The 14,321-nt window shown below is 38.5% G+C and overlaps 1 protein-coding gene and 1 pseudogene across 1 annotated transcript in view; both read right to left on the reverse strand.

Annotated features, from left to right (window-relative positions):
- CCDC14 (coiled-coil domain containing 14) overlaps positions 1-14,321 on the reverse strand; it is a 95,689-nt gene that overhangs the window by 63,685 nt on the left and 17,683 nt on the right. Inside the window, 2 exon segments of the mRNA XM_085875208.1 lie at positions 11,671-11,743; positions 14,012-14,087. Coding sequence (XP_085731334.1) covers positions 11,671-11,743; positions 14,012-14,087 — 149 coding nt within the window.
- On the reverse strand, positions 7,211-9,907 carry LOC147030793 (uncharacterized; annotated as a pseudogene).

A 14,321-nucleotide genomic window follows, 5' to 3' on the forward strand; every position in this document is an offset into this window, starting at 1 on the left:
TGTCTTTTGGGTTATAAAGGTAATACGTGCTGTGAGGGATTAGTTTGGGGTTTTTTTTTTCGATTCTTTCACATTTTCTTCTCCGTACACGATCTTCCCCTCACACAACCGAGCACATGCTGCAAGTAATCTAATTTGCAGATGCATGCCAAAACCAGATTTGAAAATGTGCACCACAACCAAACTGCCAGTTTCACCACAATTCTCCCACAATGCCAGCGATAACCACCCTACCTGCTTCAGCTACACACCGGCCTTTATTTTCATTCAAACATTACTATTCAAGCTCGCTTTCCTAGCCTTCTACCATCATCCACATTGCCATCACCCAACAACTACACTTCGACTCCACAACCATATCAACCAAATACATCACACCACTAGCCACCACCCTCCTGCACCTCAGGAACATCATCTCGCCTAGTCCATGGACAACTTTGGCTCACGATCAGACCCAAGTCCGGCACCATTACAAAGGAGCCTTTTTCACCAAGGAGCAAGTGTGCCATTGGGCAATGCCATGAGAAGGTCCCCTCAGATGGCAGAATTTCCTATTCATGCCATAGCTCTAATTTCAATGAGATTTTCATGTCTGAATGTGAATTTTTTTATTAATCATTGAAAGAAAATGACAGTCATAGGTTTAAAGTGTGAAATCACTAAACTAATTTACATATATGCAAATTAGGCTACGTATGGGACAATTTGAAATGGTGATGTAGTAAATTAAATCAAACTTTACAACAATTTTTTTTACATGGAGATGAATACTCCACAATACACAAGAAAAAATTGTTCACTTCAATAATTATGCAAATTAGGCCTGTTCTTAATAAGCGATGCCCCATTCGTAACAATTTTACATCGATTTTTTTCGGATTACACTAAAAGCTCCGAAAAAATTTTAATGCCATTTTCAGAAGTTCTAATTACCTCTGCCACCGAAGGTGATTGAGATTATGTTTTCAACCCTTTGTCTGTTTATTTACAGGATATCTCAAAAAGTTGTGGACCGATTCAGACGAAACTTGGTGGACAGGTGGGTGTGTCACAAGGACGAATTGATTTGATTTTGGTGATGATCCGGATCTGGATAAGAGAATCATTTAATTTTTCAAAGTGATTCTTCACCATTGAAGGATAGGGCCAAAAAATGATATCGAACTGTATAGCATGATATTATAATAAATATACCATCAGAGATGGGGAATCCCCCGCCATTGAATGAAAAAGGAATGAAAAGAATGAATTGGAAACAAGACACCATTTGGTCATCATCTCGAAAAAGGTCCCCAGGGGTGAGGAACGTAGTAACCAAAAATAATTGAAATCAGATAAGCGGTTTTCCATTTATTACAAAAAACATTTTTTTCAAGATGGCCGCCCTAGTCAGCCATCTTGGATCCGGCCATGCCCAAAATCAATAGGGTTCTTCCTTTTCAGGTGGTACATGTGTAACCCAAATTTCAAATCGATATGGCAAACAGTTTATGAGTTATCGCACTCACAGCTATAAATGTTGACGCCCGGACGGATGGACGGATGGACAGCCGGACGACAACAATATCCCCCTTCCACCACGCGGCGGGGGATAAAAATGTATTGGCCCGATATGTTCTCGTGGATCAGGCATTACGTGGTGGAGGTATGCGTTCCACCAAGAGTCCTTCTAGTCTATCATGTATTGGTCATATATCATGTATTTCTAGCTTAAAATATAAGTAGACAATTAGTTCACAAATAATTTTTAATTGTTACGTATGGGACATTGCTTGCAAAGTCTGTGGGAAACCACTTCAACATCCTCAAAATTTGACCAGTAAACATTTTGGGTATTCATGTATTCTCATGAAATGTTTACTCCACACATGGCCCAGTTTGAGGCAGACTAAACAACATGGGATCATTCCATTTGTAAGGAGGGGTGTAATATCCTTTTGAAGAAGATATGAGTTTTTGTTTATCAATATTTCAGGCACCTCTAAGTTTCTGGTTTTTCCCTGAAGCATACTGGAATCTGGATTTCCCTTTCGCACAAAATTAATACTCTCTTGTGAAGTTTTTTCCTTCTTTTCCCTTGTGTAAGTAGTCCATATTATAACTACGTTGCCAGATTTTATATTTTCAGGTCGAGTTGATAAACATTTACATCTACATAAAATTACTTCTATTGAATGTACAAAAGCCCTGAGGTCCTGAGATAAATTTAAACAAAAATTTATATGAGCATTACAAATAAACTAATTACTCGATGGAAATTATTTTGTTCATTTTCATTCCTTGTACGCACAATAAAACAGATCTGTCCTCTGTGTCCTGTCCAGGTTTAATCATTTTATAAAGTACATTTTTGTGTATGTCCACAATAAAGTTGTGCATTTCATTTTCTTCAGAAGTACTTGCAAACCATGGTTAATATGATTCCAATTTAAAATCATTTTGCATTTTTAATACTTCATATTCAGATGATCACTTTGTTTCATATCCTCCTACATGAATTTCTGAGTCTCTGAAAGTTACTGTAAATGTTGGATCTTTGTGTCAAAATATGCTCAAACTTGTTGATTGTGTTATGGAAGGTAATTTACACCAACAATGTACATTATATCGCATGTTAAACTAATGGAGAATTTTGTCCCATACATAACGCATCCTTCGTTAACACCAATTGATCTCTCTTGACGACTGTGTATTTTTCTGTAAGAGAATTTGTGATGAGTTACACAAGTGTTTCAACTTTCTCCACACTAAAAATTTTGATGAATGATAAAATACTTTCAGAGAACTTTGAACTTGAACATGTTTCTTTGAAAAATTGTTTCTTGTGGTCCCATACAAAATGCACCATGTTTTCTTTAATTGCATAATCACCCCAAGGACTAATGACGTATAAATTCTTGTGGGCATTCTCCTTGCAGATGCCCAACATTACAATAAAAAAAAATCACTGAAGGGTCACTCCATGCCAACTCACCTAAATTTCAAAATCCTCCCCAGGTCACCTCCTCAGATTTTGCTGGAAAAATTCTTAAATGTAGATCTATATGGCTCTACCCACCATGCAAAAGATTAGCTTTCAATTCCTCATAGTTTAAAAAATATCTATCTTGAGAGACCTTTCAAATTTGGCCCTAAAAATGCCAAATGTGAAAAACGCATTTTTTTTTCAACTTCAGGGGCTTATAATTTTATAATGGACTCCTCTGGAAAGTTAATATTGCAAATATTTACTAATTGGCATCCAAATATTTCAATTATAGCATCAGATAGCCTCTGAGATGCAGATTTCTCACTCTATAGGAATCTAAAAATGGCTTTTGGGCCAAAACGAGCTAAAATAAGGTGAAACTATAGGAGCCCTCCTGAAAATATGGAACAACTTTGAATTTTTTCCTCATAACACAGTGATTATAGGGTCATTATCTATCCATGGATACGTTTTTGTTGGGATAATACAGTTAGGTGATGAATTATAAAAGTTTTACCATAAGCCCTTGCCTCCAAGGGCTCTAAAATGGACCAAATTTGTCCCCTGGTTTGACCATGTGGCTAGGGGTTTAGGATCTTAATTTTTTTTGTAAAGATTGCCTCATATAAGATGTGTCTACTGACCGAATAATTTTATCTAACGCCCATGGCTTCATATTAAAATGAATTTTTATTTTCATGCACGTTTTTTAAAATTATTCGCTTTTTTCATATTCATGAGCTTATAAATCTGAAACTGAACACTCTTGCAAAGTGATACTGCAGATATTTATAAACTGGTATATGAAATTTAAGGATCTATCAGAATGCCTGATAAATGCATATGTTTATCTGTAGGAAGTTGAAAATGCCACTTTGACCAAAAATGGTGAATATGCAGGGGGCATTAACTGAGGTTATGTAACAACTTAGATTATTCTTCTCATAAATTAACAATTATAAGTACATTTTTTCTTCAAAAATAAATTCTTGTAATGATAATCCAAACATATGCTTGGGTTTTAATTTAAAAAAAACATGTCCAACAGTTCTCTATTTGAAGTCATTAGTTATGACACACCACTAGATGGAGTAATGGTCTATCACAACACTAGGAGCAGCACAGTCAACCTGTCTGTCTGTTTGTCTGTTTGTCTGTTTGGAGAACAAAGGTGAAGAGGAAACAAAGGCAATGGATGCAGAAAAACCTGGGCCCAGTGGCACAAGTTTGACACGTAGATGCACTGTTGGAACCAAATTAGACCAGGAGTGTCACCAGATCTATTAATTATACAATGAAGGTTGGGCTAAAACAAGTTGCTGCTTTGGAGAAGTCACAAGAATTGATTTCATGGAGATCAGGAATTACTTTCAGTTCAGAAGACAGTATTTGCCTACATCATGATCAAATTCTTCTTTGTGACATCACAAGAAATCCAACAAAATGCAATGGAGTATGACCTTGAGAAGCACTTCAGAGCAGCAACAACCATTGCTGGTAGACGGTCACAGCATGGTTTCCTGCCAATCGCCTCAACACGACTGGAGATGAGAAGGGTTTCTTCTGATGCTGTATCATCAACAGTATGCACAGGACCAGAAACCACACAAGCTCATCTGTCCCAGTTATTCGTCCCAACCCTTACTGAACTGGATCTATACCAGGCTGGGAAATATATTGCTTGTGCTTATGACAGAAAATGGTACATTGGGAACATTGTTACAAGAAATAATGATGAAAATGATGTGTTTGTGAACTTCCTGAAGCAAGGAAGGGGTAACATTCTCATGGCCTCCAGAAAAAAGTAAGAGCAATGCTGGGTACCATTACTCGACATTCTTTGTGAGGTTGAGGCCCCTGACATAAAATCTGGTGGACGTCAGTACCAACTGTCACAGCATGACTTTAAGCATGTTCAAGACCTGTTTTCTAAGATGTAAAATTCTGTGCCTCTGAGTGCTAGATAATCATGATAATGAATGTCATAAAAGATGAAAGGTCATTAAAGAGTTTTCTAAGGTATAAAAATTACTAATATTCATTGTCTCTGTATATCTGTAAATAAAAAAGCTGCTACTCAACTAATCAAATTTGTTCTAATTTATAATTTGCAATCGATTACAAAAGTAACCATTAGCATGTATTTATGAATAAATAACATCCTTATCACTAATGTCTAATAAGAAGCACAATTTAGCCTCATGCGCACCCCTGCAAGTTCACCTTGTTTTGTACCAAGTGGGCCAAATTGCCATATTTGGCTTCCTAAAACTAGGAGTATGTGCTTTCTTGAGACATTCTGATGCCACACTCTGAAATTTTGTATACCAGTTTATAAAATTCTGCAGTAACGCTTTCCTGGATAGTTCCATTTAAGATTTATAAACCTCTGAATATGAAAAAAGTGAATAATTATAAAAAAAAAAACGTGCATGTAAATAAAAATTTATTTTACTATGAAGTCATGGGCGTTAGATAAAATTATTCGGTCAGTAGACACAACTTATATGAGGCAATCTTTAGAAAAAAAAAAATGCAGATCCTAATCCCCAAGCCACATGGTCAAACCAGGGGACAAAATTGGTCCATTTTAGAGCCCACGGAGGCAAGGGCTTATGTTAAAACTTTTATAATTCATCACCTAACTGTATTATCCCAGCAAAAATGTATCTATGGATAGATAATGACCCTATAATCACTGTGTTATGAGGAAACAATTCTAAGTTGTTCCATATTTTCAGGAGGGCTCCTATAGTTTCACCTTATTTTAGCTCGTTTTGGCCAAAAAGATTTTTTTTAGCTTCCGAAAGAGTGAGAAATATGCATCCCAGAAGCTATCTGATGCCATAATTGAAACATTTGGATGCTAATTAGTAAATATTTGCAATATTAGCTTTCTAGAAGAGTCCATTATAAAATTATAAGCCACTGAAGTTGCAAAAAAAATGCGTTTTTCACATTTGGCATTTTTAGGGCCAAATTTCAAAGGTCTCTAGAGATAGATATTTTTTTAAACTATGAGGAATTGAAAGCTAATCTTTTGCATGGTGGGTAGAGCCATATAGATCTACATTTAAGAAATTTTCCAGCAAAATCTGAGGAGGTGACCTGGGGACCCTTAGGTGAGTTGGCACGGAATGACCCTGAAATCAATGGCCATCTTAATTGCTTTTCAGAGGGTTAAACTTTCTGAATATCCCATATAGTCCGGGAGCTAACAGAGGTTTGTACTACATCTCGAGTACAAAAGGTTTGAGAGCGAAAGTCATTAGATGGTGGGGTGGGGACCTCCGAATGGGCATTCTTAAGTTTTCCAATTGGTGCATTACGTAGGGGGCGCTGCTTAAAGTAGCCGCCAAAATCCGTTTAAATTACATTTTGAGTACATGAATCAAACTAGTGCCAAGAGTTTAATTTTGGCACCGTGGTTACCGATATGTAATTCTTAAGTGTCGGATTTGGTGCAGAAAACATTTAAGAACGGCATAAAGAGGGCGCCACTGTCACGTTTAAATCACATTTTGAGTACACGAGTACGTGCCCGAAAAAAAAAAAATAATAATAATAATAATAAATAAATAAACCACACAGGCCGTTTCTTCGCTCTCACGTGCCCGTACGTGCGTGACCCGGAAGTTCGATATTATTCACAATTTATTTTTAATACCCAATTATTCAATTAGCACCAACGTATTTTACCTTTTCGCAATGTCGTGGCAAGGAAAAACAAAAAGAGAAGAGAAGAGAGAGAAAAAAATTTACTTCCTGGTTCGGAGCATACCAGCACTCTGATGTTCCCAAAACTTTCCACCGTCTAATATGAAAACGATCATAACTTGGGCCATTCTGTTTATCTATAAATGCGCATAAGAAATCGAGAAATTATTAGAATACACGAAGTCATCACTCTCTGGAAGCCCGTACGTTGTGACCCGTAATGGGGAACGTCGCTGTGCTTCCCTTCCCCATCGGCCACGCCCACGCAACAACGTGTCTTCCCATTGGTTTGGTAAATAAATGGCCATAACTTGGGAAGCACTTGTCTGATTAATATCAAACCTTGAAAAGGCACATCCTCAGGTCCCCAGCAACATACCTGGCAAGTTTCAATTAGATTGGACCAGAGGTTGTCGAGAAACAGCGGTCACACACACACACACACACACACCACACACACACAGCTGGAATTATAGATAGATTATTGAAACTTTATAGAAATAATCTTTAGACCATCCTGATGAATGATCAGTAATTCTTAAGTGACGATTTTGGTGCAAAAGCCATTTAAGAACGGCTGAAAGAGGGCGCTATTTTAGCATATTTAAAACACATCTCAAGTACATCAATGAAACGTTGTGGAAATATTCTTTTGACCTTCATAATAAAAGGATCACTCGTTCTTAAGTGATCATTTTGGTGCAAAACCCATTTAAGAAGCTGTCAGATGCAAATACATGTTTTCGTGATATTAAGATCAATACAAAGCAGGTTAAACAAAGGTCATTTCTTACCGAGTGGCCCTCTGGCTCTGGGGCAGCATGCTAGAGTTACCACATGTCTGAGCACTTAGTCTGGAGGAATATTGGTTTTCCAATAGAGCAGAACATTGTCACTTTCATGGTTGTGACAGTATTACTGGATTATTTTGAATACGTTGCCTGATATAGCTGAAATACTGCTAAGTAGGGTGTTGAAATCTAATGAATCAGTCAGGTAACCATATCGGATACATGTATTCACAATTAAACCAGTGAAATGTGTAAAATTCCATCAGACATAAAGCTTTTCATTACATTCTGAATTAAGGCAAATTCTGATAAATTATGGTTAAAATCCTATTTATGTTCTCTGCTAACATCATAAGACCATCTATACTTTTAAGACATGAAAGATTTAAAACATATAGAATGCATTGAAATTTGAATCTGATAGAATAGAAGAACAAAAAAAACTATCAATTTTAACTTTTCTATCAATTACTTATATTTCAATAACAAAATCAAGTGTGACATGTAGATATGGCACTGATACATGGGAGGAGCACGAGTGATCAGTAAAAGTATTTGGACCTTGTCATTTTCCCATCATATTCAGTGCATATGGAACAAGCATCGTGAAAAATGAAAAAATAAACAGTTTTTCTACTTTAGGCAAGAGGACGTGCATCCACTAAGTAGCTACCGTTGTAAAACACTTGTATTGAATTATATGTTGCAAAAGAACACTTACATGAATATCTTTGAAGTCATTCTGCTCTTTGGAAACAAAATTTTTGTCATGTATCAATTCTTTTGATGTCCATATCCATATCATGCTAAATTTTAAAATGATATCAGTATATCCCTAAATCTTACGAGACAAAGCATTAAAACCGCTGATGAGTCATACGCATACAGCCAGGCAAAAGTTATATTCCTAGACTGTGAAGACATCCACAATTATGAGTTCACTAGTAGTTTTTATTATTGGTATAATTATGCCTCAGTCTGCCTGTCTGTTACAAGATTCGAGTTATCCTCATCAGAACTGTTATCTTCATATGATGATGCTATTTCCATGTCCTCCTCATCTTCCTCGTCCATTGCTTCTAATTCCTCTGTCTCTGGGATAAGGCTTTCGGGGAGTTGAACCCCTTCGGACCAAACTGGTTTGTAATGGTCATCAACTAACTGCCAGCCATTTTCTTCAGTGGGATGCTGCTCTATATGATTTTGATCTGCTCTTGCACACGTTGGCAACAAAGGCAGCACGCTTAATGTGAGTATTGAGCTCATCTTCGCAAGGTGGTAGTCCACTTGCAACCACGCCCCTTAAATTTGCTAGTCGTTTTTTTGCATTTCCCTTCGGTCCGTATGCTTTCATGAAATTGTCGTACCTACACTCATTCAGGCTGGTGTTTGTGGTATCCTTAGCTCCATACATTGCGGCTGTGAACCTCTGAAGGGCTACTCTCATGCTAGAATCTGTAGTGTTTGTTGCCATCACTGAAAGAATTCTGGTAGTCAGGTTGTTTTTCCAGTGTTTTGAAAGGTCTGACCTTCCCTTTTCTGACAAACGCTGACGTATAATCCGATCCCGTGAAAGCATGGATAGTCAGCAATGCAGCACAAAGGTCTGGTCCTAGCTCATTACAAATTACAGTTATGCTGACGTAACGACGGTTGTTCTTTGAAGCTGTTCCAATATCCATCCACAATGTTGACAGAAATTTATGGCAATGGTACAATAATATTACTGCAATATCTTTGTCAGATGCCCTGACCACTATGTTTTCATGCTCATAATCAGCTGATAAGGAATGCAGACAAATCTTTGTATCAGCCTCTTCATGGTTGTTCCTTAATCCATCCACCGTGTCTCGCTGTACAACACCCTCTTACACCTGGAAATAATAGCATTCCCCCGGGACATCCAGGAAAACTTCACGATCCCCCAAAATGCTTGCATATGAAGAATCCTGCCATTCATTGGCAATAAATATAGGTAGCTGCTTTTTGAAGGACCTGGACTTCAGGGCATCATTTAGATGTCTTGGTACTCGTCTCTGCTCTGGCCCTGTGATGACGAAAGTTCTTCATCATCTGCCCTTGCATTTGAACGCAAATGAGGAAAACTCCTCTCACCAAGGTCAGATGGTCTATCTCCAGGAGCTGAGGTTGTTGATGTAACGGCTGTGAATTTCTGGTAGCAGGCTCCATGATACCCATAATTCTCAACTGGGTTCTGAGGCAAGCTGACAATCAAGTCATAGTACACCGATTTCAGAAATTGTGGTTTTGCACGCCTTTTCCCAGCTGCAGCCTGCACATTACTCCAGTTCTTCTCAACGAATGGAAAAACATCACAACGTGGGGTCTTCGCTGAGGGCTTGCTGGCAATGTGGAAAATACAACGCCTGGATACAGGAACATCATTATTGGAAGGATCAGATGATTCCATATCTGTTTCACTGGCCTATGACCTGAAATGAAATGGATTTCATAAGCTACAACTAGCAAAAATGCGCTTCAAAAACATGCTATAAAACATGTATTGAGTACATGAATCAAACTGGTGCCAAGAGTTTAATTTTGGCACTGTGATTACCGATATGCAATTCTTAAGTGACAGATTTGGTGCAAAACACATTTAAGAACGGCCTAAAGGGGGCGCCACTGTCACATTTAAATCACAATTTGAGTACATTATTGAAACTTTGTAGAAATAATCTTTAGACCATCCTGATGAAGGATCAGTAATTCTTAAGTGACGATTTCGGTGCAAAACCCATTTAAGAATGGCCTAAAGAGGGCGCTATTTTTAGCACATTTAAAACGCATCTCAAGTATATCAATGGAACTTTGTGAAAATATTTCTTTGACCGTCCTAATGCAGGATCAGTAGTTCTTAAGTGACCCCTTTGGTGCAAAACTCATTTAAGAAGGGTTCAAATATCAATTATGGTCAAATTCCTGTTAAAGAGGAAGTAAGATTGGTGTACTCAGGAACCAACATTTGCTACAGGTATTAATATAAACTATTGGATAACTGCATGGAAGATGACGAATCACTTGTGGGCCGACATGACTTGTCATATATACTGCTGGCTTTGCATGCAAGGATGGGCTTATGCAGTGTGTTGGTGATGCATGTAGATCAGCTGTGCAGCATAGTTGGTGCTGTGATTCCCATTTCTTTCATCATTCTGAATGTAGTAGTTACAGATATTTTACAACTGAGAGGTGAGTTTTATCTTGAGTAGTTCAGATAACATGTATTAGGGACCCTAAGCCAATAACTTATTGTGGCTTGTGGTTAAATCAACAAATTGTCCATGAGGAGGGGTTTCGTATATCCCATAATTCAGCCTACAATTCATGGATCCCTGGCCCCTTCTTGACTTCATACCCTAATTTAATATAATAATAACTAAATAAATAACGAACATATTTTTCGTGAATCATTGAATCTAAAACACTGGATGTTGGGCCGGCTAGAAATAAGTATTGCTGTCTCCACTCCCGCCTGAAGAGGCGGAGATGATAGTGGTATTTGGTAAATGAGACGAAATATTCTAATAGTTTGTAATTCCATTGATTGAAAAATTAGGGTATGGTGAGATGCGAATCTGCACACTTCTGAACTTCCGAGGTGAAAATGGACTGCATTTTCGAACTCAGTGGGGTCAATTTACTCTTAGAAATGTTTAGACGGACAACAAATTAATTATAGATTAGAAAATATCGAAATGAGTAGGATTAGTTACTCAACCCCAGTCATGATAAATCTTATTTTAGGTCATATTTTCGAAATGGTAGTGAATTCAATGTCGGTGCAGTCATTTCTTAGAGTAAATCGACCCCATAGAGTTTGAAAATGCACTCCATTTCCACCTCGGACATCCAGAAGTACCCGTAACCGTACCTGACCATACCCTAATTTAACCAACTCATGAAACTAAAAGTCATCATATGGAGCGACCTCGAAATCACTTCCGATCAACTTAAATTTTTTTTATGCGTGTTATTGAATCATAGTGGAATAATTTAAGGCTTGTGGAGACAATGTCTGAATTTTATTTTTTTGCCGTTTTTGGACCACCCTACTGATTAGTAATTAACTGCTGATGCTATTTCAGAAACAATGGGGAGCAATGGTGCAACCGACAAGACAGTAAATAGATCAACATTGAGAGAGATGACCAGATGATCTTGCACCACTACCTGTTGGGCCTGCCAAGAGCAACTCCTGAAGAAGAGTAGCACAACGGTCCAACCCTCGGTGAATTGTTGCAACCTGCAACACATGCCTTTAAATGTCAAAATAATAATAATAAAAAAATAAAAATAAATTAAAATAAAATAAAATAAAATAAAAAAAAAAAAAAAAAAAAAAAAAAAAAAACTTCACAAGAGAGCAATTATGAGGGTGAGTCAAAAAGTATCCGCAATATATTTTATTTAAATAATAAAAACTACATTTGAGCATGGACAAGAGCATCAGTTTTCCACATGGTCCCACTCCTTTTCAACATACTTAGTCCATTAGTTCACAAGCTTCTGTATTCCCTCTGAAAAAAATAGTTTTGGCTGAGTTACAAGCCAGACATGCACCGCTTCTTTCACTTGTTGGTCACTGGCAAAGTGACGACCTCTTAAAGTGTCTGAGTGGTCTAAACAGGTGAAAGTCTGAAGGGACCAGGTCAGGACTATACGGAGGATGCTCCAACACCTCAAAGTGCAATTGCCAGAGGTTTTCCACAGTTTGTGTGGCAGTGCATGGACGGGCATTGTCATGCAACAATGCAACACCTTTTGACAGTAGCCTTCGGCATTTCCATCGAATAGCTGGTTTCAACTGGTCCCAGAGCATTTCATACCAAGGGACACTGTTTACCGTGGTGCCCCCCTCTTGATCAGGTCAGGTCAGGTATGGGAGCATGTGCCAGAACAGTGCGTGAACAGCCCTCTTCATAGTGTTCCAAAATTGGGCCATGCGAGTCCCAGAAAATTGTGAACATCACATTTTTTTTGGCCGATGGTTGACTTTTGAACTTCATTTTGACTGGTGATGTCTGATGCTTCCACTCCATACTCTGGCGTTTGCTCTCTGGCTTGTAATTGTGGATCCAAGTCTCGTCTCCAGTGAGAATGTGTCTCAAAAAATGCATTCCCTTCATGATGAAAGCGGTTCAAAAGGCTTTGGCAGATTGTCACATGGTTGCACTTGTGCTCTTCTGTGAATCGTTTTTGAACCCATCTTGCAGAAACTTTAAGAAAGCAAAGTCAGTTGTTGATGATTTAATGTGGAGAACAATGACTGATGTTCAGATGTTGTGCCACTTCGTCAATAGTCGACAGTCGGTTATCCAGAATCATGGCGTGGACTCGTTAGTTTTCTTCTCTTATGGACGTGGATGGGCGTCCAGATCATTCATCATCAGTGACATTTGTGCGACCATTTTCGAACATGGAAATCCAATCATACACACTCTGCTGCGGTTAAGCACTGTTCAGTTCTTTTAACGTAATTTTTACAGTTCTTACAGTTATTGACTGTGCCTGGATGGGTTTGAGGTGGTGGAGCAGCGGCTGAAACCCAAATCCTGTCCAGGTTCCTCCTGACCACTCCCATCTTTGCTCTTTACTTCTTCGGGTTCCTTCTTCATCTTCTGTTTCATTCCTACATTGGATTTCTGCCCCTGGTACACCTTCAGCCCACAAAAATCATATCATTGCACACTGTTCTTTTTTGGTACAAACAGTCAATCGAGCAGTCATGTTAACTCTCTTACAACAACACAACTACAGACTGTTCAAGGTTGAAACGGATGCACAATGGTGCAGACAGTTCATGATTGCACCTGCAAGCAAAGTAATCAACACAACACAGCTTTTAATAAATAATTGCGGATACTTTTCAACCCACCCTCGTACAAATTAGAATGACGTTAAAAGGACTTTATCGCTGGAAGAACTGTCAAAGGTCAAATATGCTACAAAAGGCACATGGCACAAAGTTCCACAAATTATGGGATAAGAATTATAAGTACTGCTTGATATTTTTTCAGAGCACTTCATTGGTGAGGAGGGAAGTGATGGAAGTGAGAATAGGGAGTAATGTTAAATATTAAGGGCAAATAAGCAGCGTATGCGGATGGCACAATAGCTTAGAGGTGTGCACCTTTGCTTGTGAGCCGTCTAACCTGGATTTAAATCTAGGCTCAGCTACAAACTGATATCCTGGTGTTTCAAAGACAGGGTGATTCATCAATGTGTGTGCCGTCCCATGGATGGATGCCAAACCTAAGCTTCCCGGCTGCCGGTATTAGTTGGTCGACGTTAAATCTCAGTGTCCTTCGCAAAGAGTAGGTGAGCTATCACAGGCAGCAGAAACAAATTCCTGCTCCACCCACAAGGGATGTGATGATGATGATGATAACAAGAAAAAAGTAGTACAAGATATGGCATTTGAATGTGGAAGCAGTACAACATATAAAGGGCTCAGATGGGAATGCCAAATAGACCACAAATTATTTTACCTGATTGGCCATGTATCACTTACCTGACCCTCGGAGCCTGTGGAATAAAGAGAATATCCAGAATCTGGTGAAGTAGAAGCTGCCACTCGACTCACCGTGCTGCAGAAAGTAACCACAAAAATCACATCAAATGCAACTCCACAACCCGAATATCCAGCAAACGATAACAGCACTCGGTAGAGCGCATACATCTGCCAGGCTGAACAGTTTATATGTTGTATTCCACTGAGAGGCCAGATCTGCATCTGGACCTGAACAAATATCGAATCGGCTTGTTCTTGTCACCGATCCAACTCATCCACCAAGTTTGTCATAATCTGTCCATAACTTTTT

The sequence above is a fragment of the Eptatretus burgeri genome, chromosome 3 (genome assembly GCF_056783735.1).
Source record: "Eptatretus burgeri isolate ZD-2024b chromosome 3, Ebu_testis_v1, whole genome shotgun sequence".
Classification (NCBI taxonomy): domain Eukaryota; kingdom Metazoa; phylum Chordata; class Myxini; order Myxiniformes; family Myxinidae; genus Eptatretus; species Eptatretus burgeri.